The sequence below is a fragment of the Podarcis pityusensis genome, assembly GCF_964106645.2.
Source record: "Podarcis pityusensis genome assembly, chromosome: 14".
NCBI lineage: Eukaryota > Metazoa > Chordata > Lepidosauria > Squamata > Lacertidae > Podarcis > Podarcis pityusensis.
The window spans coordinates 21,327,317-21,354,717 of record NC_138039.1 but is presented as its reverse complement, the minus strand read 5'-3'; the positions used below and the strand labels follow the sequence as shown (position 1 = coordinate 21,354,717).

The 27,401-nt window shown below is 43.9% G+C and overlaps 1 protein-coding gene across 36 annotated transcripts in view; it reads right to left on the bottom strand.

Moving 5' to 3' along the window:
* The window catches only part of RBFOX1 (RNA binding fox-1 homolog 1), a 1,496,801-nt gene that overhangs the window by 112,118 nt on the left and 1,357,282 nt on the right, over positions 1-27,401 (bottom strand). For 35 of the 36 annotated variants that reach the window (XM_080981485.1, XM_080981488.1, XM_080981483.1 and 32 more), the window contains 2 exons: positions 5,085-5,228; positions 3,005-3,058 (listed from right to left, as the gene is read on the bottom strand). In XM_080981485.1, coding sequence (XP_080837611.1) covers positions 3,005-3,058; positions 5,085-5,228 — 198 coding nt within the window. The remainder of the gene's footprint in view (positions 1-3,004; positions 3,059-5,084; positions 5,229-27,401) is intronic. The other variant, XM_080981492.1, reaches the window with a different exon arrangement.

Sequence of the window (27,401 nt, the reverse complement as noted above, 5' to 3'; positions counted from 1 at the left end):
ACAACATCTGGAGGAACCACATATTCCCCAGCAGTTGCTTCTCAGGGTTTCACACAGAGGACATTTCCAGTCCAACTGGAGATGCAGGAAATTGAACCTGGGGTTGAACCTGCTCTTACTCATTAGCTGAACCCCTTCCTTTGGTCTGTGCTTCTGATCTTTATCTCTTCTCCCTGCCTGACCCACCTTGCCAGAGAACTCTGCTTCACCTCTGACTGCCTTCCCCAGTCTGGTGCTTTCCAGATGTTCCCACCAGCCCCACTAGCTCCAGCCAGCACAACAAATTGTCAGGGATGGTGGGGGATGTGGTCCAAAGTATCCAGAGGGACACCACGTTGGGCCAAGGACCTTGCCTCCTCCCTAACTTGACCAGAGCATGGCTGACACAAATATAGATCAACCATAACCATTGGCTTTTCTGGGGGACCTTGAGTACCTCTCTTTCCAGCCCTCATAGAATAACTTTGCCATGCTCCTTGCCTGTGGATCTTGCCTCTAAGCAGAGCCACTTTAGGCTGTCCTCTCCCATCTACTGCCTGCAATGAAATGAGTTGTGTAGCCATGACTCTCATCTTGCACCAAGGTAGAAGTGGCGGGACTGATTCCACCCAGCAATGCAAAATTCTGCATTACTAATTCAGCATTTGCTTAGTATAGTGCTTTAAGCAATTCATACCATCTAACTTTGCTACCGTTATTAAATGAATGTTCCAACAGATATGAACTTGCACTTTAAGCTTCCAAATATCTCATCTAGTACTGACAGAGAAATTTAATATTTCAGTTATTACAAAAAAGTCAAGTAAAACATTGTGTACATAAATATAGTCCAACTTTTCAAACAATGTGAGACACTAGACATTCCCACCCCTGTTAACTCTCCTCCCTCAGAATAAAACTGTATGACTAGAAGGGAGGGAGGGTATAGAACTGTATTCTTTAAAACAGAGGTGGAGAACATATGGGCCCCTGATGTTGTTGGAGACCATCTCCCTTCATCACTGACCAAAGCCATGCTGGTTGATGGAAGATGGAATCCAATAACATCTGGAGGGGGACAGACAAGTTTTCTTTCAAATGGAAGGCGTTGACTTCCTGTGTGGGGTAGCATGCTCTGAAGAGAATCCATTCCATTTCTGTAATACTGGTATATGGACTCTTCAGGAAGTGCAGGTACAACAGATCTTAGGATTCTGCCCTCAGCAGGAGCACCAAAATCACAATGAAATCTCCCTTGTGCACAGTCAGAATTCCTTTCCTAGTGGGAGCAAGTTGGGACAGGGACATGGGCGAAGCCTAAATGGGCAAAAAAGGGCAAAGGGCTTCTGGTACCGAAATGTCCATGTTCAGATGGAGGCCAGCAACTGAGGACTACCTCTCCTTTCCTGCAGGCAATTCACACAAGGTCTGGGCACCTAGATTATCCATGTGACATGGTGCAGAAGACGACTCCCCATCCTCATGTTAATAGATGAGAACAGTGTAGGTCTCACAGGTCAAACTCACAGTGCCACACCAAGGCCTCAACTTTCATTACTGGTTATATGAATGTTGAAGAGTAGGAGATAGTGGAGTGGGGTGGCAGGGCTTACCTGACCCCCAGTTGGCAACATCATTGGAGTTTACTAGGAGATAAAGGGGGGACGGATGTGGTTGGCACCACGCAAACACACCGGTGGAGCCCATCTGGCACGGGCATAGCCAAGGGGGGCAGGGGGGCAGCTGCTGCCCCCATCAAGTAAATCAATAAAAATATTTAACTGAGATTCTGCCCCTAACATAAATCCTGGCTATGTCCATCCAATCGGGTGCACTTGGAATGCACTAACCTTCCCTCTTCCCCCTCCCCTTTGACTCCCAGCAAGCAACGCAGTGCAACCAACCAGAAGCAAGGTGAGCTCCACTATTCCATCACACCACCCACTACTGAGAATGTGAGCCCAAAGCTTACTTCTGCACTCCATCGGGTGGATAACCTGTATGTCCAAACCAAGAGTGAAGCAGCTATTAAGAGACTCCATGATTCAGGCTGCATCCCTTTTAAGCAAAATTGGGGAAAGGGTGTTAAAGCAGCCAATTCCAAACAGTGTAGACCAGGGGTGAGGAACCTGTGACCCTCCAGATATTGTTGCACTCCAGTTCTCATCAACCCCAGCCACCAAGGGTCAAGTCTAATGGAAGTTGTAGTCCAACAACTTCTGAAAGGCCACAGGTACTCCAGCCTCTAAAGCAGAGGTGGGGAACCTGCAGCATTCCAGATGTTGCTGAACTATAGCTCTCTTCTTCCCTGGTGACTGACCATGGTTGCTGGGGCTGATGGGAGTTGGAGTTCAGCAATATCTGGAGGGGCAAACATTCCCCACACCTGCTCCAAAGTAAGTCCCATTGATCTAAATCACTGGGTAAAGGATTGCAGCCTTTGTCTCTTGTTTTGCTCAAGCAACACAGAAACTGAATTCAAAAAGGTTAGGAACATTTTGAAAGTTTTAACTAAGCAGGACAGCAGCTGCACTTTCATAATCTGGAAAAAAAAAATCACACTTGATCAAGTAATTACTCCAGAGGATATTAGATTATATTACTTGCTTCCATTTCAAGAGCAGAATATATACCTATTCTAACAATCTTTTTTCCCCCTTGCAAGCTTGAACTAATTTCACCAAATGAGTAAGGCAATTATCAGGGATGGGAGAGAGAATCAGCAGACAACACTTGATTATATTTAAAAGCAGAAGGCAATATTCTCCTTTAACTGGTGACAGTTTATCGTAGTTAAAATTATCCCCTTTAAAGGGATTCAAAATTAGGCCAATGAATTTCACGCTGTTTGGGAAATTGACAAGAAAGAAAGTGGGGTGGGGGTGGGGGGAAGCAGCCCAAGAGGTGCTTCTGTTGAAGTGGATATTTAGAAAGGGTTTATTACAGCACTGCAATTGCTTCCTCTTATTTGTATTGAATACTTCAAACAAATTCAACATTGCCACAGGTGTATTCAACTGCTTACCTTTGAGCCTCGCTCATTAAAAATAATTTCAACATCTAAGATTTTACCAAATTGCTGCAAGGAAACAAAAAAGAAGAAGAAATCACATAAGCATTTTTAAACATACCCCCCCCACACACCAATGCAATAGAAACATATAAATGCAAAAAAAGATTTTTCAACACTTTGAGGATTCTATAGTGTAGGAAAATAACTGCATTCTGAAGTGCAGCTAATAAAAACAGTTACCAGCGGATTCATCTCTGCACATACAAACATCCCTGTTTGCAGTCTACTCTATGCACTTCAAGTAAGCATGCTCCTATGCACCACTTGGAGTATGTGGAGATGAAGATTCCATTCAGGTTGATGGTGTGACCCTTGTTCCATGCAGGGGAGCATCTCATGTGCAGGAGGAACACCTAAGTGGGGTTCCCTGTTATGATTACTGCAAGAAACCTTGTTTTCTCAAGGTTTCTCATCTTTCTAATCTTAAATTCAGTTTAGCACATTTCTGCATCGGTTCCTTTTTACCCCCTTTTTTATATGACCAATTTTTGCCATTTGACTCTCATCAACTTAGGGCCGGCTTATCCATAGGCACTAGGGGTGCAGGGCACCCGGACGTTGAGCTCTCAGAGGTTCCAGGCTAAGAGTCTAGGGCCGAGATTTGGAGTCCGGGGATTAAAGAGCCAGGCCAGCCGACAGCCGCTGCCGAGCAGTGGAGCCCATCAGAGCGCTGCAGGCTTTTCTGCTGCGGATGCCGAGGCAGCCGGATGGCTCCACCCTCCTGCACGCTTGGGATTGGTGGGCCGTCGAGAGGCCTGCCCGGTGCACACTGCTCACATGAGGAATGTAGCTTCCCTCCCGGGGGAAGGATTGCTCTCCTCTTGCAACGGCATGGGAGAGAGTTGTGTGCCCCTCCCCAAAAGCTAAGGAACTCGGAGCTCCTGGGCTCCCCCTTAAAAAAGGCTCAACAACTTTGGCCTCCCCCCCCAAAAAAAAAATTGGTGACGCTGGGCACCCCGGCACAGCATATGCTAAAGACAGCCCTGCATCAACTATTCAAAATTAAGTTCTGTTGAATTCAATGGGGAGTCTCCTAGGCAAGTGGGGATTCGGACTGCAGCCTTCATCTGTCATATTGCCCCTTAAACACAAACAGATCTGCTAGTCTTTGATGTGGTACTTGACTTTTTGGCTGTGTACACACCAGATATTGAAAATGCATTCCCCCTCCTCCATGAATCCTGGGAACTGTAGTTTCTTAAGGGCGCTTGGAGTTGCAGCTCTGTGGGGGATAAATTGAAGTTCCCAGGATTCTTTGGTGTATGTGTGTGTTAAATTTGCTTTTGGTGTATGTTGTGTACTCGACCTTTGTTGCTGTTTTCTTCTGAGATGGTCTCGATGATTCCATGAAACCAACAGTGGAAGCTGCTTCAACTGTCTGAGGACAGATCCACACCATGAGTTTAAAGCACACTCAATGTGCATTTAAAGCACATGACTTCGCTCAATGAATCCCAGCAGCTTATTCTTATCCAAGAACCTGCAGGCAGATCCACACCAGACTTTTAAAGCACAGCCAATGCACATTTAAAACATATGACTCCCCTAATATATGCCCACATCCTTAACAACCTACAGTTCCCAGGATTCCTGGGGGAGTCATGTGTTTTAAATGTGAATGGTCTGTGCTATAAATGTCTGATATGGATCTGCCCACAGGTTCTCGGTTAAGAATAAGTGCTTGACACAGACCCTGCCCCATGGAGTGGGACCTAGACCCCCTTGACCCACTGAGAACATAGAAAAAAGCTGCAACTACTGAAATGTTCCTGAAGTTGCATCTGGCTTGAGCCCTGTTTATAGGACTGATGATGCACATTCAAAACTTACGGTAGTAAGTGTGAGGTTACAATCTGAAGAGGACCTTCTTCTTTTTTTTTAAATGCAAATGTAAACTAGTATTTTATTTATTTAATTAATTTCTTTATTAAATTTGTTTACCACCCTTCATCCGTAGATCTCAGGGCGGTTCACAACTTTAAAATGCTAGATTTAAAAAAATGCAAACTGTGTAATAATACAAAGTACTTACCCCAAACATTTGTCTGAGATCTGGATCCCGGAATCTGAAGGGTATATTTGAGACATGCAGCCGTTTCGGCTGTGATTTGTTTTCTGTGTTTTCAGAAGATTGTGTCTGTTGCTGTCCGTCGGTCTGTGCTGCATCGTCTGTCTGCTAAAAAAAATTCAAGCAGGGGGCGGGGATGGAATGCGGGAAGGGAGAGAAAAGAAAGTTAGTCAGGCTTCCAGCATTGTTTCGTTACACCAGACCTGTATTTCCTCTGGAAACTGGTGTTCATGAATGGATAAACAAGAAAGGGACGGGGAGACTGGTCAACTGAATGAATAACATCAGTTAGGAAGCTGTGTGTCTTCATACATATCGTCCTCCCGGTCCAGTGGGATCAGATGTGGAAGCTCTGTGGGTCATGTGATGCTATTCCTACTCATGGTCGACCCATTTAAATCGATGGACATGGCTAACATAGGTCCATTCATTTCAGTGGGTCTGTTCTGAATAGAACTTACCCTCTGCTTTTGAACCCCTTCCTTTCAGGTGGTCTTCGACCACACTGTTCCCAACACCATTCCTGAGGGTTCCCCAAGCATTAGTGGGAGCACCTTAAACTCAGTCCAGAAATGAACTGCCCATTCATTTCTGTGGATCCACAATGAGTAAAACTGACAAAGCCCTCACTGACATCTTGTTGAGCCCCTTGACAGCCTTTCTGACAATTTGAATTAAATCATTTATTTGAAAAGGTTCACGTACCTCTTAACAAAAGGCTCTAAACATTTTACATAAAACAATATAAAAGATGCATTAAAAATTCAGATAAAATCAAACGTCACAAAACAAACGGGCATTAAATGTATCAAACTATAAATAAACGATTTGGTTATATAATGAATATACATGCTAAATGGGCCTCATCAACCTGGGAAGGAAGTCCATCTAGGAGAAGGAAAACTCTGTTCCTAAACCCCTGCTGCCTTGTGGGATATCCTGGAGAGAAGAAAAGACTAAGGGGTAAGCCCTACACAAATCCAGAATGTCATCCCTAAGATGGTTGGATGGTGCTTGTGTGCTCTGATTTCCTTTGGCCCACATTGTACTCCCTGGGCATCCCAGGACCTCCATACACTTGTGCCCTGGGGAGGTCACCAGGGGCGTAGGATGGGGGGCAGTGGGACATAAAATCCACACAGAAACACATCATTGCTTGTTTTGACTCACTTGTGGGAACAACTCAGAGGCCATGAAAGAAGGAAGGTTAACAACAGGAAGAATTAGAGGAACTATTGGAAATGACTGTGAAAAGCAGTAAGAGATATGAGATGATCAGAACCCTCCGAACTTGAAGCTTGGGAAGTCCCATTAAAAAAATTATAATTTGGCAGAATATTTGGATTATTTCATATGTGTGTGTGTGTGTGTGTGTATGTGTGTGTGTTATGCATAATTTGGAATATTTAATGTGATTGGATTGGATTGGATTGTTAAAATGGAAAATTTAATAAAAATGATTTTTTTAAAAAAGGAAGGGGGGCAGGGGGGGTGGTCCGCCCCAGGTGTCATTCATGAGGGGGTGACAAAAAGGCACACCGTGGGGGCTCACCTTGCCGCCCCTGTGCATGGTGGCTCGCCCCCTCCCCCCGCAGTTCTCCCACCACTGCCATTGCGTGCTGCAGATCTCTCAACTACCGCTGTTGTGTACCGTGGATCACATGCCCCCCCCCCGCACAACTCGCAGATCACCCCCCCCAGTGCATGGCATGGCTGCCGCTCTGGGCGCCCATGCAGCTAGCTCTGCCACTGGAAATCACTTTGGTGCTGCTAACCCTGGGAGGGATACTCCATTGACTCTCGAAACAGACAGATGCCAACAAATAAATAACATGTTAAAATTGATTTTAAAATTGTGAATCCAGGCTGGCTTTCCTAAACCAAAACAGTTTTAGCAAGCACTGAAAACAATACAGCAAAGGTGCCTGCCTAAATTTTAATTAAGCAGGGAGCTTCAGGAGTGACACCCAATTTCTGACCTTCAGCCCTTGGACCTCAAGAATCAGTGGCAGGGGAGCTGGTGGAAAGCTCAGAGTCAGGGTAAGAATGCCCATGTGATGGCCAGGGAGGAGAGAAGCTGGCAGTGAGGATATAAGAAGCTTCTCAGGTGCTCCTGGGCTTTATCTGAAATAAGAAATCTTAGTTCCCTCTAGATTCCTCTTGTTCATTTCTTTACTCCAGTTCCATTTCCACCACTAGGTGGTGCTGGTCATGGATGCAAATCTATGACACACGACAACACATTTCCAGTAAGTGTGTGTTCAAATTAGTTTGATCTGACGTACAAACTCCAAGCACATTTCCATGTCAGGACTGGAATAGGGGGAAAACAAACAGAAATAAATGAGTGAATAGTACCTTAGCCTGCCTGGGAAAGAGTCACATTCACAATCCATAATATACATGCATATTACTTTCATTTTGTAGCCTGATAGCAAGTTTTAGAGGCCTTCTGCTTCAACAACATGAAAGCAATTAATTTCATTATGTCATCTGAAGATTAAAATTAATCATCTTTTGCAAACCAAAACATTAAGAATGCTCTGGGCTGTTTTTCTTTTCTGTTTAGAAATTTCAAGACAATATGGGATACCTAATTAATCATACTGTAGATATATATATGTGTATACTTTTTTTGCATAAGAACCTTTATGAACTTAATTTTCTGGCACAAAAACAAACAAATAAACAGTGAAAGCATGGAATAAACACATGCATTTTCTAAAACACAGGAAGATTTTCCTTGAACTCCTCCCCCTCCCCACTACCATCTCATTTGGCAGTGCATTTTTCAAAGATTGCTGAAGATTTGGGGAGCCATTTATGGTATCTCCCCTTGCTATATACAAGTTACTACCAATATACACATCATCACCATCATCATCTCTGTTCAAAATTTCATTCTCATAAATTGTGCAAGGTTGATACTATTAGGGGAAGAACCATGACTCAGTATTGGAGCATCTCAGCCTTGGTTCCCCAGATGTTGTTGGACTACAACTCCCATCATTCCTAGCCAGAACAGCCAGTGTTCAAGGATGATGGGAACTGCAGTCCCACAACATCTCGGGAACCAAGGTTAAGAAAGGCTGGTCTAGAGATTTTGGGTGCATGTCAATTCTGCATGTGTTTCTTCATAAATGATCACTTTTCCAAAAAAAAACTGATTCATTTGTTCATTTAAAAATGTGTGCGGGAATGTATATTTTAAAAAATGTGTCTTTATCTCAATGCATGCAGTTGTAAACATATTCTATTCCAAAATTTTCAAACACATTTTGGTCTGGGAGTTTCCCTTCAGCAAAATAGTAGTGTGAAATTCAAAAGATCATTATATTCTGATTGATGTATTGGTTTAGAAGGTGCAAATTAGGATCAGTTCAATAAAAAAATGCCAAACAAATTGAATTCTTCTCCATTTCTAATTCCACCTGAGCATCTTTGAAAAGGGACCTCCTGGCAATTCTGGGTACCTTGGAAAAGGCAGCAGTCACCACCACCATTGAAGTTCCATTACAAAAAAAGAAGACCGGGAATATCAGGTATAAAACTGGTCTAACAAGGCTAACAAAGCACATAACTCCTTTGAGAATTTTCACTCATCTTCCTGAAATTCATTTTTGGCTTCCCTCGTAATTTGTGAGAGGTTTGCCTGTGGAAGGACTTTCAAACTCGCTTTGACTCTGATTTTCAGTGACATTTCAATAAGTGACTGTACCCTCCAATTTCTCAAATGTATTCTTCCCTCTCAAAAGAAACTTCAATTCTTCAACCCCTTTCTCAGGGCACTTTAGAATTTCTTTATAATTTTAGGGGTGCGTGAGGCTGAGCTTACCTGATCACTGTGAGGTGGCTGTGAGTATCGTGCGAGTTTCTTTTCCCATTCAAATGTTTGCCCAGCACTCTATAGCCTTCCTGGCTGCCTGATCTGAAAAGGCCCCATGGGAGGACTTATCTCATTATTAGGGCTGGGCGATGTTGGGTTTTCAACATCACGGTGTATCACCAGCCAAAAATCGTGGTTTGGTGATATACCATGATGTTGAAAAAGACTGCATTGGCCCCCGCCCATGAGTTGCCAGGTGAAACTGCAGCAGCTCTCATCATGAGAGCTGAGGCGCTTTCACCCCAGTACCTCGCAGGCTGTGGCGAATATAGCTGACCCCAGCCTGCTGCTCAGCTGGGGGGGGGGGGGGCAGAAAGGCTCCTGCCCCCAGCAAAGCCAGCCCCAAGTCCCCTGCTGCTCGTGCTGGAGCAGGAGGATCTTGGGGCTCCTTGGCCAAGCTCCCTCTGCCTTTGCTGACATGTGGGGCAAGCGAGCTACCTTGCCCACTAGCCCCCCACTCCACAAAGACAGACTAAGCAGCAATAGCCAAGCGCATGGAACCTGTCAGGCTCTGTGCATTTGACATCCTTCGCCTTTGCCCGTGCGGGTGCACTGCCTCTTTCCTCCAGTGAAGGGGTCGTTCATCCCAGGAAGAAGAAGAAGAAGAGTTTGGATTTGATATCCCGCTTTATCACTACCCGAAGGAGTCCCAAAGTGGCTAACATTCTCCTTTCCCTTCCTCCCCCACAAAAAACACTCTGTGAGGTGAGTGGGCCTGAGAGACTTCAAAGAAGTGTGACTAGCCCAAGGTCAGCCAGCAGCTGCATGTGGAGGAGCAGGGAAGCAAACCGGGTTCACCAGATTACGAGTCTACTGCTCTTAACCACTACACCACACTGGCTCTCCCACCCTCCCAGGCAAAGTCCGCAAGGCACAAGGTGCAAAGTCACCCTATCTGTGCCTTGTGGAGAGGGGCTACTGGAGGCTGCTGGTGAGCACTGGGCCCGTCAGCAGCATCAAAGATCCCCTATACCACCCAGTTGCCTTCAACCAGAGGATGGGATCTGTCTTTCTGTGGGGAAAGGCACAGCACACCTTCCTGGAGAAAGCAGCCAGGCGAGGATGGGGATCTCAGCTGGGAAGGGAAGGCTTTCTGCTACTCAGCTGAGCAGACCCAATCCTGTTCCTACTTTCATGCAAGCAGGAGCGGGGTCAAGGCTCTCTCAGCTGGGGAGGGGGGAGCACTTTAACGGAGCCCCCATCCTGCTGCAGGATCATGTGAGCTGGTGATGGACCATGGCTCCATAAAACTACTTGGCTGAGGCGAGGGCAGCAGAGTACTCCTCAGCCAAGCAGTTTAAAGAAGCAGAGGAAGAAACAAGCTGTATTGGCACCTCTCTGATTCAGCTTGATTCTCCCTCTGCCAGGGCAGAGTGTGATGGCGGCTTCACCAGCAGTATATCGCTGGTGAAACCTCCGCCACTTAGAGTCCCTCAGCCTCCAGCTCCCAGCCAGTGCTCTGGGCGCTGGAGGCAGAGGGACTCATGAGCGGTGATGGTTTCCCCAGTGATATACCGCTGAGTGAAGCTGGCCAGATCGATGTCTGCCCCTACAGACTGGTCCTGAGCGATATATCGCCCAGGCCTACTCACGATGTCCTCCCCTTAAGAGTAAATGCAAGTATGGGAAACTGGGGAGGCTGCAGAGTACTGAGAAATGCCAGTTGCACTAAGCACAATCTAACCTAGCCGGCATCATAAAGGCTGCAATTCTATGCATGCTTTACTCAGAAATAAGCTCCATTCAACACAGTGGTGTATACTTCCAAGAAAACACACAAAAGCTACAGAGGTTGTTGTAATTCCAAAACCTGGCTATTAACCCAACCATGCCAAAGCCACAAACCCAACAAACTAGAAAATGCTTTCTAGAAGCCAGAACAGACAAAGAAAATAGCCAAAGGTCCGTCTAGCCCACCATTTTCTTCTCAGAACCAGAAGCTCCAGCGGGAAGCCTCCAAACACACCAAAATGTGTACAAATTTTCATGCAAACATTTAAGTGGATTTAAGTGGATTTCAGATGAGGGTTGGGCAAATGTGTCCATTTCATTTTATATCAGTTCTCGTAAAAATTCATCAGAATTTTAGTGCCCATTTCTCATAATATACACGTTTTTATGCAAAATCTTGCCCAGTATAAATATTTTTGCAAAGCAATTTTCCCTAATGCAATACCTTTTTGTATGTTATTGTCACTAAAATATGCATTTATATGTACACTTTGCAGCAGTAAATGCATGTTTTGTTCACACTACTTGACTGGAGAACTGCAATGCAAAATTAGGAGACCTGCAAATCTGGAAGGATGATTCTGTTTTAGTTCACATATTGTTTTGGGAAGTACAAAATAGGTAAGTTCACCCTTAAATGTGAACCAAACAAAATCTCTCCTCCATCTCTACTTAAGATTGGAAAAATGAAAAACAGAGAGAAACAAAAATGGACAGATTTGCTGTTCCTGATGCAAATAGAGAAAATTCTGGTACAGAAGCAACACAGGTTCTTTGAAAGGTGCAATGTTGCAGTCAGGACAGCAAAAAGAAAAGCCAGTCATATCCCTTTCAACAGATTGTGCCGCTGATGCTGATCCAACCTGCTGTGATTTATCAGGCTGAATATTTTGTGGCCCAACACTCAGACGAGCAAAGAATTCTTCCATGCAACTTGAAACAATAGAATGGAACATAACTTACTTGGAACTTTTTAGGAGAGGAGAGAGAGAAAAAGAGAGAGAAACAACGCAAGCCCTGCTCTATAAATCTGCACTATATACATCAGCTATAATGTCCAACTACTTTCTAGCTTGGAGATTTGAGACATCATTTGTCATCTCTACGGAAAAGGTCATTTCCACCCATTTATTGCATGACTTTTCACTGGCTCCACTGAGATTGTATTTTTAATTTAAAAGGCCTGATAAACAATTACATATTTTACTCCAGTTATTGATGACCAGCTGCCCAGTTTGGGAAGGGGGGGCGGTTATCTCTGCATTGTGAATAGCAAAAGCCAACCAACAAAACAGAAGCCACAGAGGCTGTTCCTGAAGCCACCATTAGCATACACAAGCACCATGCACTGTAAGAATACCCAGCATGAAAATTTCGGTAACATCCCTCCTCCCCCACATTTCCAATTGTTGAAACTAAACTGCTTCTTTGAAGACTGTTGAATGCATTTTGCGACTACTTTAATCTGGGACTCTGGGGCTCATTTTTTCCATAATCATTTCTAACTCAATCAATAAGGCAGAGCTACACAAGTTTAATCTTGGTAAAATTTGATTTAGGTATTGACAAATGCACAGAGAAAACTATATGCAGGGCATGCATACATCTTCACAATGGAATGTGTCTTCGTATGTCAAATTTAATTTATCATTCTTTAGCCAATTTACATTCCTCACCGTGGCACCAGCCCCAGGTTTTCGTGGAGTTGCTTTCCTACCAAGCATCAGTCTCCGGTGGGGGCAATCCTTTTATTTATTTTTTTGCTCCCCTGGGTCTGATTTTGTTTTGTTCAGAATATGACTACAGGCCTGTATATAGGAAACTAAGGTAAAGGGACCCCTGACCATTAGGTCCAGTCATGGCCGACTCTGGGGTTGTGGCGCTCATCTTGCTTTATTGGCCGAGGGAGCCGGCGTACAGCTTCTGGGTCATGTGGCCAGCATGACTAAGCCGCTTCTGGAGAACCAGAGCAGCGCACGGAAACGCTGTTTACCTTCCCGCCAGAGTGGTACCTATTTATCTACTTGCACTTTGAGGTGCTTTCAAAATGCGAGGTTGGCAGGAGCAGGAACCGAGCAACGGGAGCTCACCCCGTCGTGGGGATTCGAACTGCCTTCTGATCGGCAAGTCCTAGGCTCTGTGGTTTAACCCACAGTGCCACCCGCGTCCCCATATAGGAAACTAGGAAGCTGCTTTATACTGGATCAGACCCTTGTTCCATCTAGCTCAGTATTGTTTACATTGACTGGCAGGAGCTCTCCAGCATATTAGGTAAGGAGTTTCTCCCAGCCCTACCTGGAGATGCTGGGGATGCTATACCCACTGAGCTATGGGCCCCTTCCTTGCATGCAGAGACAGTAGCCTTTCCCAACTGAGTTCTCTCCATTCGCTTTCAACTTCAACTCTCTTAAACCCCAGCCAGCACCATGATGTAATGTTGTTCCAAGAGCCATTGTATGAGAAAGCATGCATCCCTTGCTTCCAGCTTCACAGTAAGCCTAGTTTGCAATTGCATCTGAACTGAGAAAAGGCTCTCACTCAGATTGAAGCTCCAGCATCTCCAGGCAGAGCTGAGGAAAGCTGGGTGCCCCAATTGGTCTGACTCAGTACATGGCAGCTTACTATGTCACAAAGCGGCCAGTATCAATATTAACCCAAAGGAGATTCAGAATGGAAATGATGGAGGGATTTTTAAAATTGGGATTATTGCTTCCGTTCCATTTTCATCTGTGGTTCATAAATTGTTTTTAAACCATCAGCAGAGCACCCATTGATAACAGCCAGCCTGTGAAATGTCCCTCCATTCTCTTGTAATTAACATGGCAAGCTGTAATATTTTAATGTAATTAACCATGAATGGGTGTTGCTCATTGGCAAGCAAACCTTAACTTCTCCCCAAGCTTCCTACATTTAAAGTTTAGATCTGGGAAGCTTGTGCAGGAAAGAAGGCTAAGTACAATCTCCTGCAATGCAGGAATCTTTTGCCGAATGTGGGACTCAAACCCACAACCCTAAGAGTCTCATGCTCTACCAACTGAGCTATCCCAGCTGACTTACACCACCTGCTATGCCAGGATCCTGATCCTGCCTCATTTTCAGTGGTGCTACTCTAAATTGAGAAACACACACATACACAGAGTTTGCAATTCATTATTATTATTTAGTACCCTGCATGCATTCTGTATAGCTTCTTGGGCTACTTAGAAAGCATGTGGCTGTGTTTGTGTGTCTCTGTGTGCATGTATATATAATTTGTCCTGAACCTTTCTCAATTGCTTTTTTATCAGGCTTACAAATCAAATCAAATAGGTATATTGCAAAACCTGGGCGATATTATTTTTTTCCCCTCTGCCCCGCGCTTATAGCACAATGTATTGAGTTACGCTTTTCTGTGAACTGCCACCACTATTCTCCCTGGATTGAAAGAGAATGGCTGTGGGGGCTGTAAATTCACTCGGCTTTCCGGCATTACTGCTTAAATCAAGAGGCCTATTCAAAGAGAGAGCAAGTGTTCATTACACAAATCAATTTGGTCAAAAGAACAGCACGGTGGGTACTCAACCGTTGCTCACATAATATTGTCAACTTAATCAAATAATGCCTGCAAGACGTCCACAAAAGGCTTTCTTTTTACCCCCCCCCCCAATAAATAACTCGATTGATTCAACAGGAAAATGAAATGAAATGAAATGGTGGGGTGTTGTCTCCCCCAACCCACCAAAAAAGAAAGAAATGTGAATAAGTATTATGCACTTCCTGGTTAAGCATGTGTAAACTGGTGTAGAAGGTGATTGATAAAAGTAATAAAACTAAAAATATCTGTTGCTTGAAAAAACAAGTATATTCAGCAAATTACATACAAAAGCATGCATAGTAGAAGTGTGCCCTAAAATGCTGATAGTTTTTTATGATTACATTTTTAAAAATTGCAAACTGATGCAAAATTGTGGTTTATCTGCACACATAAAATAAATAATGGCCTTGCAACCCCTCTAATCTGGAGGAATAATTAGCTCAATTACATTTTTTTGCACTGCCACATTTTTAAAAGGAGAATGTAAATTGCGCTAGGGGATAAAGTCTTTGTTACTAGTCAAAGTCATGATTCCTTGGAACACAGAAAACAATGATACAAGAGTCATATCAAGATAGCAAGACAAGGAGACACTTCTTGAAGGTGGGCAAAGCAAATATGATTACTGATATGCCTAGATGAAGGAGCAGGGATCACTCTACTATAAAAAAGTTTGATTTGTAAACAACAACGAACAGATGCTGGGGCTAAAAAATCAGGGTCTTACCCCCAATCAGTGTTCCCTAGCCATGATGGTACCCAAATCCCCTTTATCCTCTAAAGCAGGGGTGGGAAACCTGTGGCCCTCTAGATGTTGCTGGACTAAAGCCTCCATCATCTCTGATTATTGGCCATGCCAGCTGAGGCTGGTGGGAGTTGGAGTCCAACAATATCTGGAAAGGCACAGATTCCCCATACCTCCCTTACAGGAATACTGCAACAAGGACTAAGGCTCCTGGATGCTACAGCCTTTAGCAGAGAGGATGGTGGGGCACTGCCACTCACCTGTCATGGACTGGTTGCAGACAGAGGAATGGTGGGAGGAATCATCTGGGGAACCACCAATGGAAGAAGGCTCAGAGCCTGGGGAGTGGTGGTGGGATGACGATGAGTGATCAGAGGGAGAATTCTGGGAACAGGAGATGTTGGAAGCTGAAGGGGTAGCAGGACTGAATGAGCTGGGGGTGTTGGTGGTGGAGAGGAGCCCAGAATCAGAGGCTGAAGCTGAATCAGGAGGGTGGGAGGAAGGAACAAGGAGAGGCGTGAAAATGGTGGAGGAAAGACTGGCTACATGGAGACACAGTCTCCAATTGCTTGAGAAAAGCCCTGGAGAGGAGGAGACATGGACAGCTGTGGGGAGTCAGAAACCTTTAGTCTCAACAACTGATTTCATGAAGGAAGACCCACCAGGTATGAGCCCAGTCTGCAAAGTTCGTGTTTTTGCTAATAAAGAGTTAGCTCCAACTTTAGACTGTGAGCCATGCTCACCCAACCTCTGACTGGGCATGTTGCTGCTTACTAGAAGGTAGTGGGGAAGGGGTGGGGTGGCAGGGAGGTCAGAGCAATACAAAAGCTCCAAGAGAGCCAATCTAGCACACTAGCACCACCAAAGCTCCCCGCTGCCTTACCCTTTGCCTTCTGATAAGCAGCAACATGATAGAACAGAGGTCAGGTGAGTGGCAGCACCCCAGCAAGATGTCTGTTACTAGATGCAGAATATGCTGACAACGTTGGAGAGAGGGCCACAGAAGGAGAAAAGGCCCCTCATTCCTGGCATATAGCAATTAGTCTATGGCCATAGGCTCAATCTGCTAGAGACTCATTCCACAGCCCAAAATCTTTTTCTCTTTTTTACATACAAGGGAGTGGATTTGGCCAATCCACTCGTCGGAAATAGTGCAGTTGCACTGCACCAAATGCACATTTTTCTTACACGAATGCAACTTTATGTGACAGGCTGTAGCTCCATTCCAGATCTGTTCAAGCCTTTATTTCTGCCTGTCTCTTCCTGACCACCTCCCTCCGCCTTCCCCCTTCTGGTTTCTTCTGTCTCTGCCTGCCACCCTCCTCCTCCTCCCTTCCACTAGTCAGTTGTATGTTGAGGAGTAGGGGGCAGCAGCAGAGACATGGGCCTCTTGTGGCCACTCTTGCCAGCCAAATGAAAGGTAATTTTGGCTATGAGCAATTTTCACATTTATGCACGACCCTCAGAACCAAACCCCTATGTATGATGCAACTCGACTGCATCTGAATTTTAAAAGCCAATTCCCTAGCTCATAAGTCGTCTGTACAAAAAGACATGGTAAAAATGAATGTTGGTCTTCTTTTAGTTTCCAGCAACAAAGGAGAAAACCATCACCTTTTTTGCCAGTCTAATCAAGCCTTAATTTCCATGTCCAGTAACTGGCAAAAAGCTACATTTTTCTCCAGTACTGCGTGGAAGCCCATTGCGAAAAATCCAATTTCATTTGCAACATCTCCTTTTTAAATTTGTATAGTTTCATACCGATGACTCTTGGGAGTGGAGGGAGCCACAGAAAGATAAAATAATTTCATTTTGTCTTCAAAAATATTTTTTTCCCAAATTATGTGACAAATTGCAAATTCCTCCCTCACTCCACCTGCCATCAAAATAATATAAATATAATGGGGAAAATGCAAGCTCAAGAAACAGTTTTAACTGGTCAACTGCCAAATCCCCCAAGAGATGGTATTGATGTCTATGTTGTGGATGATGATTTGGAGAATTCAAATTCAAGCAGGGTAAGTATACCCCCTGCTCCTTTTGTTTCCAGTGCTTGTTTGGACTTCGAGTGAGCGCCTTTTTCATTCTCTATTTATGGCCGGGCAGTAGGGCCGATGCGAGAGGCCAATCTAAAAAATTGTGCTGTGTGTTTACCTTCGGCAAATTGGAATGGACTGGAATGTCTAGCATTTCCCCCTGTGAACAAGACTAATGTCACACACATAAAACTCCTTCCTGTAGGAGCCGTGTTTATACAGACTACCGCTGAGTCAACTTGCGAATGCAGCTGCACCATGCTGAGAAAGAATGGCTGATTGCTACATTGGATGTTGTAAGGAAATAAAAAAAAATGACAACATGATGAAATGATTTCTTTGCTTGACCCATCGGAGGCTCACCACCTTTCGCTGAAACCCTGCTGGACCTCTTTCTATTTGCTCAGATTCATGCCTGAGCAGAAGGCCTTTTTCTATCTTCCTTGTGCCAGCCACACGCAGCAACCGGGCCCGCTGAAAATTCATGATAGACACGAGCTGATCTCTTTCAGAGATGTGTGAAATCTGCCAATTATTTCCAATAAATATATTTTAAAAATCTGCCTTACCAAAAAGCACATTTCCACACAAGCAGAAGTGTCATTTTCACAAGGGTAAGGTTTTCTAAATGTCTAATTTCTTTGGTGTTTTTGCTTCTAAGTAATCATATGTTCTTCACTGGCATACACACACACACATACAGAGAGAGAGAGAGAGAGAGAGAGAGAGAGAGAGAGAGACTGTACATTTGAACATTAGAAGAGCCCATTTGGATCAGGCCAAAGGTCCACCTAGTCCAGCATCCTGTTCTCATGATGGCCAATCAGATGTCCAGATGTGAAGCCTGAAAGCAGAATCTGAGCACAACAGCACTCTCCCTTCCTGTGATTCCCAGCAACTGGTGTTCAGAAGTCTATAGTCCTCATGACTTGTGGCTCTCATTAGCCTTCCACTCTGTGGATCTGTCTAATAGCCATCCAAGTAGATGGCCATTGCTACATCTTTTGGGAACAAATTCTATAGTTTAGTTATTGGATAGTTGAAGTATTTCTCATCACTGGCCCTCATTCAAATTTCCATCTGGTTTCCATATAATATTGTGATGAAAATGACTATTTTGATCTATTTGTTACTCCCTACCAAAAAAAAGGTGACTTACAAAATATTAAGAGCTAGGGGAACCTTAATAACATCTGGGGTGTCATGGGTTCTGTTCCTGGTTAACTGCATTTTTCAAAGGTATGCAGAGATTTGGGGTGAAGGCTGGCTTGGTTTTGTCTTCACAAAACAGCATATATAGGCACCCTCCCACCTTTAAGTGTGATCGACTTGCACGTGACCGTGTATATCCACAATGCCATGAATATTTAAAGAATTCAGTTCAAACCCAGAAATGGCAGGAGAGAGCTGGAGAGTCTTTGTGGGCCACGATAAATCCCTTCCCTGGAGCCTGAAGATGATGTCAGAGAGGGCGCAGTAAGCCCCAAAGAGACCAGAGGTGCAGTGGGATTTTGTTTACATCGCTCAGCGTCCCCACCTAACAGCTGACATGTGGGGTAGTGTAGCAGCTGCTTTTTCACATATCCTCTAGCCTCCTGTTGGCCCCAGAACTTCATTTCTAGTTGTGGATATTTCTGAGGTTTGCTACAGTCAAGCAGTGTATGAATCTTATGAAATGAATAAATAACTGATATCTGCTTTGCAAAAAATGTGTATTAGGCAAACTTGAATATAAGCATTTGGAAACATTTGTTGATGAATTTTCACGGCAACTTTTAAAAAGATAACTTAAGATCAAACTTAAGGTAAAAAAGAAGAGAGACTGAAATTGACCAGTTCACCTATCCATAGCTGAGTCTGAAGTCCAGACACATCTGGATGGTCACAGCTTCCTCATAGACCAAACAACAACAACAAACCCAAGCCAAATTTCCTCACCCTTAAATGCCAGTTTGTAAACTACCTCTTTGGTGTCTGGCTGAGTACTGGAGAAAGGCAGGATGCTGAGTTGCATAGGCCATTAAGTCCAGCCTCACTAATAATCCACAAAAGTTATTAACCCAGAAACTAGCTTGCTTGTCCACACACACCTATTTAAGTCATTGAAGCACAATGATGGCTTAGGAAAAAGAGATTAAACTCCCTTCCAATTTGCAAAAACCTTTCTTGCTCACCACAGGTGACCAGACACAGGGCTGTTTACAAGCCTGCATTTGTCTGACCCAGCATGGCTATTCTTGTGTTCTTAACACTGCAGCAGTAATTGTCCAGACCTATTTCAAGGCAGAGAGGTTTTACACGGGCTGTGTGCAGTGCGCCATGCTCTGAACTCGTTCCCCAGTTTTCATAGCCGCCCTGTGGAAAATATCTTGGTTTTGCTTTGCTGACTTTCCTCTTCTTCCAGCCAGCTGCCACAAGAAACTGCATTCTCAAGTGACATGCAGCATTTTGAATAGAGAAGCAGGGGTAACAGAGCTGCAGGAACCGGTCACTTGATGTTTCCCATCCTTATTATTAAAAATAAAGAAAAAAACACTAGATTGCAGGGCTGCATTCAGGGAGGGGCCTCTGAAGTCTTCAGGAGCCTCCTCTTTCTTTATGCAGAACCAGGAACAGAAAACTTGCAAATCAAGAACTGCTTCTTGCCACTCTTGTTCCTTGTTAAGAAAATAAGAAGAGCCTGCTGGATCAGGCCAAAGGCCCATCTAGTTCAGCATCCTGTTCTCACAGTAGCAGACCATATGCCTGTGGGAAACCTACAAGCAGGACCTGAGTACAAGAGCGCTCTCCCCTCCTGCAGTTTCCAGCAACTAGTATTCAGAAGCATTACTGCCTCCAACATGGAGGCAGAGCATAGTCTAATTGCCATTGTTCAGTCTTGATCCTTCACTGGCTTTAAAGGCAACACAGATGGAGGGAGCTGCTTCACATGGAATCAGCATCCAGGTCTTTTGGGTTTGTACCTTACAGGCAGAACTGTGTTGTGGGCAGAACAGCTGCAGATATTTCTAGATGAGACTGAATACCTGGATCTGTGCAAGTCTCGGTTCAGGCCAGAGTTTTGGGCTAAATCAGACTTTGCTGCCCTGATGGATGGTATTTGCAGAAAGCAGGACAACCCTGCTCCTTCTGCTCAATCTCACAACAGCTTGGAATCCTTCTGCAGGGATGGGTATTGGTGGTACTCTGCTGCAGTGACTCAGTTCGTACCTGCCAAGTCGTATCAAGTGAGGATCATTGGAAGAATGTTCTTTAGCCCCCTGGTGTTTACATTATGGGCTGCCACATGACACTATTTTGTACCCAATTCTGTGCAATATCTATATGATGAGTTTTAAAGCAAGGTGTCATCGGTACACTGATGATACCCAACTCTACTTCTATATTACATTCCATGTTTGCACAAACAGGACAGGTGACACTTCTCACTTCTCATTAGAAATTGTGGTTGGCTTGTGGGTTTCCTCTGCCTTCTGTCATGCTCTTCATGTATTTTGATTTAACTATGAGAAGTTAATTACGGAATTGGCAACCTCTTGTTTCCCACTAGGTGGCAAACCTGGCCTCTCACTCTGCTTTTGGCCTGGACAGAATTGCTCCTGGACCCATTTTGCTTTGGAAGCAATGCTGGCTGCCCCAACATGAAGAATGAACCACCATTTCTCCCCTTATTTATCATATGCTCCTGCCTTTAAGGGCTCTTTCAAAATTCTCCTAACCTGAACTTCCCCAAAGTGTTTGCAGTTCCAAATGACCTCAATCAATATAGGGATGTGTTCTGTGCTCCATAGATCAGTGGTTGAGCACATGTCTGCAGAAGGCCCAGGTAGATAACAGAGACCCCTGTCAGAAACCCTGGAGAGTTTCTGGCAGTCAGCATGAGCAATACCGAGCTAGATCAGTCAATATTCTGACTCAATATAAGGCAACTTCTTATCTAGCTTTGCTTGCAGAAGGTCCAAGGTTCAACCCCTGTTACCTCCAAGAAGGGACAAGAGACACCCCTGTCTGAAACCCCAGAGATCCACTGCCAGTCTGTGTTGACAATATTGAGCTAGGTGGATCAATAGACTAGCTCCGTGGTAGAGCAGTGCTTTGCATAGGGAAGGTTCAACCCACACAATCTTGAGAGAGGCCCAGGAAAGACACTGTCAGAAACACTGCTGGCTAGAGTGGACAATACTGAGCTACATGGCTCAGTGGTCTGACTTGATAGAAGCCAGTTTTCTATAATTCCTGGAAGGAAATAAATTCTAATTGAACCACTGGCAATGGTATCCAGCCTCTCCTTGAGATGCTTCCTATCGCTGTCTCATTATAGGTACTGTAAATATATTTGGTCATATTGGACACTTATGAACCAGCAAATCCTCAAACATCCCAAAGAGTCATAAAAGTTTAAGAAACAACTGAAGCTGGTGGCGGCTGCAGAACACTGCGGAAGGAACAGAATGTGCTTCCCAGAAGTTTTAGTGTCAAAGACTTCAAAATAAAAAGAAACAAACACAAAGCCATTTACAACATAATTGCCCTGCTGTGAGTTCTGCCTTTGCTGATTTGGATCATCTGCTGATAGCTAATTGGTTTGCGCACATAAAGATGAAATGGCAAGGTCATACCCGTTTGACCTTCTAGCAGCTGAAGCATTCAGTACAGCGGAAACAACAGTAAAGAGGCAACTAGGCAGTGGCTTCCAGCAGAGGAGAAGATAGGGGTTAGGAAGATAAAGTAGGTAAACAGCCTGATTCCACTTTGCAGTATGCCAGGAAAATAACTGGGAGGTTCAGGGGGGCATGGGCCTTTGCATCAAGGCAGAGGGTGGCCATCCCCAAACTTGGTTGGACTCCATAGACTCAACAAGGGATGCAAGTTCATCACATGCAGCGCTGTTTCTGTTCTACTTCAGACAAAAACTGCCTTATTTGACTCTTTGTCTGCTATGGTAGACACTAACACGGCATTATTCCACACCATTCATCCCAGTGCAAAGGAAGGTAAAAGTAAAGGGACCTCTGACTGTTAAGTCCCGTCGTGGATGACTCTGGGGTTGTGGCGCTCATCTCGCTCTATAGGCCGAGAGAGTTTGTCCGCAGACAGCTTCCGGGTCATGTGGCCAGCATGACTAAGCCACTTCTGGCAAACCAGAGCAGGGCACGGAAATGCCGTTTACCATCCCACCGGAACGGTATCTATTTATCTACTTGCATTCTGACATGCTTTTGAACTACTAGGTTGGCAGGAGCTGGGACGAACAACAGGAGCACACCCCGTTGTGGGGATTCGAACTGCCAACCTTCTGATCGGCAAGCCCAAGAGGCTAAGTGGTTAGACCACAGAGCCACCTGCGTCCCAGTGCAAAGGAAACACAATGCAAATGGGGGTGGGCGGGAGGGACATAATCAATTATGTATCATTTGTGAACCAAAAACAACAATAACGCTGAATAATGATAGTATTCCCTGGATTGATTTCTGTTCTGGACATGGGACAAATAAGTGAACAACAACAATTTTCACTGTTGTTTCCATGGGAACTCTCTGATATCCCTGGCCTCAACCAACATGGCCAATGGGCCGATGGATGGAGATACTTTGAGCCAATTGACACTTGTGGCCCAACAATATCTGAAAGGTCACTCTGAAGCCACGAAAGATGGGTAACACTCAAGTGTGACCCACAGTGCAGAACTTTCTCTAGGTTCTGTGTCCCCTTCAAGGGTCCTCAATCCCTTGTCTCTGTCCGCTAGTAGCAAGCCTATATGAGGAGAGTTGAGAAAGACCACGCCACACACCCATCATGGGGGTGGGGGCAAGATGAGACACCCAACACTGGAGTGACACCATTGCTGGGGTGATATGAGACATAGGTTACATTGGAATTGAAATAAGCCCATGTATTTCCCAAGCCTATATTTCCCAGCTTGATCAAGTAAGTCCACTGCTAGGTGTGGACATGCTTAGGCAAAAAGGTACAAGGAGTCCAGAGTGTGTGTCTATCATGTATATGTGTGGGAGACACCACAGGGAATTTCCCCTCTTGTGTCTTCCCTTACGAGTCAACACGGGGGGGGGGGGGGTCAAGGCTGCACCCACAGTGGCAAAGAGATGGTGAAAGGACCTTGAGTGAGGGTGAGACTGAGAGAGGAAAGGAAAGCTCCCTGGTGAAAGCTAGGATCGTCTGTCATTTACTATTGGTGGTTGGGATTAAGAACTACCGTTAGATAGAAGATTTGTTATTTGTGCATTGGGGGTTTTCTGTGTGTGTTTTAGATATCTGATGCTCATTTTTCCCTCCCTTATTTTTTATGCTGTTGCTGTTACGAGAATCTGTATTTTGTTGTGCAATAATTATTGCGGTATATATGTAACTGTTTGGATTTTTATGTTGCATAGGCAGTGCCAGATTTACGTATAAGCTAAACAAGCTATAGCTTAGGGCCCCCAAAAAAATTAAAGGAGAAAAACCTGGATGTACATTTCCAAAATATAAGATAAAAAACAAATAAAATAAAACCTACATACAGCAACAGTGTTTTGTGTTGTGTGGGCTCTTATTTGTTCTGTGCGGATGGCTTTAGATACTTATTAGCTCCCAAAATTACCATATAGCATATACCGGTATTCAACACGAAAAACAGCGACAATTTGTTATTGACAAAGGACAGCTGGACATATAAAGGGCCCCATTACCTTCAGTAGCTTAGGGCCTCATCAAACCTAAATCCGGCCCTGTGCGTAGATATTATGTTATGTATTGACATTTGTGTTCTACGTTGTAAACTGTCTTTAGCTTTTGTTATCCTTGAACACATCAGGACTTTGCACATAATGTCAATGTACTGAACATGGGGAAGTACTTTAAGATTCTTTCTCCCCCCACCCTTTTTGGTAAAGTTCTTCAACAAGTGTAAAAAATGAATCACTAAAAAGTAGAGGGACAGGAAGGGGGGGAGGACCCATGAAAATTCAGAAGGTCATTTCCACTTGCTTAACACACAGGCAGGATGCCTGAAAGAGAGAGACAGTAAAGAAAGTCAGCTCATTCTGTCTAGAAAAGGATATGAGCTACATGTAGGTTTATTGAGCTGTTCGCAAACTGTGCGGCAAGGCTTGGAATACTGATATCTTCTTACAGCCAACAGGAATTACAAGACCAGAAGGCAGGGGAGTCTTGGTGGCAAAGAGATCCCTAAGTAAAAAAACAAGGGCCCCTTCCTGTCCATATAACATTGAGAATGCCAGTAGCAAAGTATTAGACCATCTGCTTTGCAAGCAAAAGATCCCAGTTATTTATGGCTAACTATGGCTGGAAAGGACTGTTCTGCAACCCACAGAGAGCCATTGGCCATTTCGGGCAAGCTAGTGCAGTTAGGAATGCTGCCTGAATTACACACCAGATTCCATAGTCCCTGAATATGTGTTTCTGTGTACGGTATATATTTCTGAGAGTAAATATGTTTATAAATGCACATTTTCAGAGAAAACACACACACACACACACACACACACACACACACTATTTAAATATGTGTTTTTGTGCTTTTTTTTAAGAACATACATTAACGTGGAATGTTTTTATATTGTAAACCACCCTGTGATCCCTGGATGAATGGTGGCATAGAAATTTAATTAGTAGTAGTAATAATAATAATAATAGTAATAATGGGAATGTGGAACAAACTTTTAGGTGAACACATGTGAAAGTGACACAGCCTAGAAACGGGGCAATTCCCCCATCCCTAATTTCTCTCTTGTGTGTATATATATATATATATATATATATATATATATATGAAAAAGAATAAGCTCATTGTCAAGCGACAGTCAGTCATGTAGCTGGCAGAGTCAAACAGCTGTGGATGATTCATAATACAGTGTGAAAATAATATAAGGGGAGAAAATAAATAAGGAGAGAAAGGGAGAAAGAAAATTCAGCCCAGAAGCAAGATGCAAAATGCCTTATAACCTGATAAAACCAGTATGAGTTTGCTAATATATGGCGCTTTCTCCATGTTATCATCAAAATCCCATACTTTGTAATACAAAACAGCATTTGACAATATGATTCATAAATCCTTAACGTGATATACTGGCCCGCTGGGGTTTCATTATTTGGATTTCTAGTTTGACCGATTGCATAAAAATACAATCAACCCCCTCAAAATCCATTAGGAGTCATATTATTTCCAGACATGCTAGTGTTTGGACACACACACACACACACACACACACCATTTTCCAACTTTCTTTTATTTTTACTGGCTGCTGTTATAGATATATAAGAATACACTGCAGTCCCTTAATTATAACGATCTTTGAAATAAAAATAAAAAAACACCTCCACACCAATTATTTGAACATTTAAATGCAACTAATTTTATATCCCATTTTTTTATTCCATTGCTAAGGCAGTATACCGGTGGTTCTCAGGTGGTAAGCCATATAGACACTGACACAAGAGATGGGGGAGGAATCCATTGGACCTAAATTCTAAAGCAGACTCACTTGATTCAATTGGGGCAGATCGTGACATTTCAGCTGAGTGAGGAGTTTAACCAGAAAAAAAGCAAAACTTGTGGGGCTCTGAGCCTCTCCTTCCCTTCGCTGCATTTCCCCCACTGTAAAAGAAATTTCTCCAACTTGGGGCCGAGTTGATTTTCAGAAAACCTAGAAGGGACCAGCCCAGGGAATGCTGATGCAAGTTTTCTAGAAAACTGAACAAATCTAGAAGGAAAAAAATACAAAGGAGAAGGCTATTGGTGGCTACTAGCCATGATGGTTGTGTTCTGCCTCCATGACAAGAGGGAATAATGCTTCTGAATACCAGTTGCTGGAAACCACTGGAAGGGAGCGTGTTCTTGTGCTTGGGTCCTGCTTGTGGGATTGCCATGATTATCGGGGTGGCAACTGTGAGTACAGAATGCTGGACTAGATGGGCTATTGGCCTTGTTATAAGAATTTAAGGTCTCAAGTATATAAATTTAATGTTCATAAATTCACAAGGCAAACACATACGTAAGTATGTAAACCATGTGTCTGAAATAGTACAAGAGAACAATCCTGAAACCATTCTGATTCTCCCAAACTGATCTCAAATGTTTCTCTGCAAGGAGGAAGGAAATGGGAAAGCCTCTCCATTGTCTTTTGCTTACCTAGACAGGTAGGGCAACTTTGTAAGAATAGGGTGAGCCTGTGACCTGATTCAGGAATTAAAGTATTTGCCGTCAAAAAGGATGGCCAAGTAAGCAATCACTGGCCATTGTCAGGTATCCTGGTGGACAGGATCTCTGTTGTAGACTGCCTCCTTCTGTGATGTATGTATGATGTTTTTTGGGGTGGTCTTGAGCTACAGGGTGGACAATTTCCAAAGTCTATATAAGGCCTTGCACACCATGGTTCTGGGTTCCTCCTCCCTCCTGCATGTGGTGAATGAGGACCCTCTTGCAACAGTTTAATGAAGATCAGGCTTACTAGCTGCTTTGCTGCTCAATATTCTCCATTTGGCCTCTGTTATTTTCTCCTACCAATAGGAGACTCTACATGGGCTTAAGGACTCTATATGGGCTTAAGGACTCTACTTAAGGACTCTATACGGGCTCCTGAATACCCCACAAAGGAAAAGGAGCAGATTTTGTTTACATCAACTTGATGCAACAGGCTCTTATGTTCTTAAACCTGGGCACCATGGTATAAGAACATACAAAGAGTCCTGCTAGATTGACTGAGTGGCCCATCTAATTCAGCATCCTGTTTTCACAGCAGTCACTCACTTGCCCATGGGAAGCCCACATGTTCCCCCCACTTGTGATCTTGGTGTATGAAATCCTGGAATAACCCTCTCCCCTGTCACCCCTCTCTTTTTTTCTTTTTGCAACTGGGTACCATTCACACTGAAAATAACAAATGCATATTTACGATCTAGCAGGTTCGTTTCTGTGCTTTACAATCTTCCACACTTCATTAACCTTTAGTTCCACAAGCATTTATGATCTCATAAGGATTTATTCAAATGGAATAGCTAATATATATCTGAGCAACTATATTTTGGCCATCATTATTTTTATATAAAAAACCTCATAAAACCCTAGAGTAGCTACACTTTAAACAACTATACATTTTGTGTAGTCTGGATACATTTTAATGAAATGATGGAATGGTTCTTCTTAGCTAGTACAGAGATATTAGAGGCCTGCTGCCAATTAGATGGCAGGTGGTTCTTTCAATTCAGTTTGTGATCTTCATATTCCTATTTGACAGATTCTTGGAGGAGAAGGCTACCAATGGCTACCAGCAATGCTAGCTATGTTTCA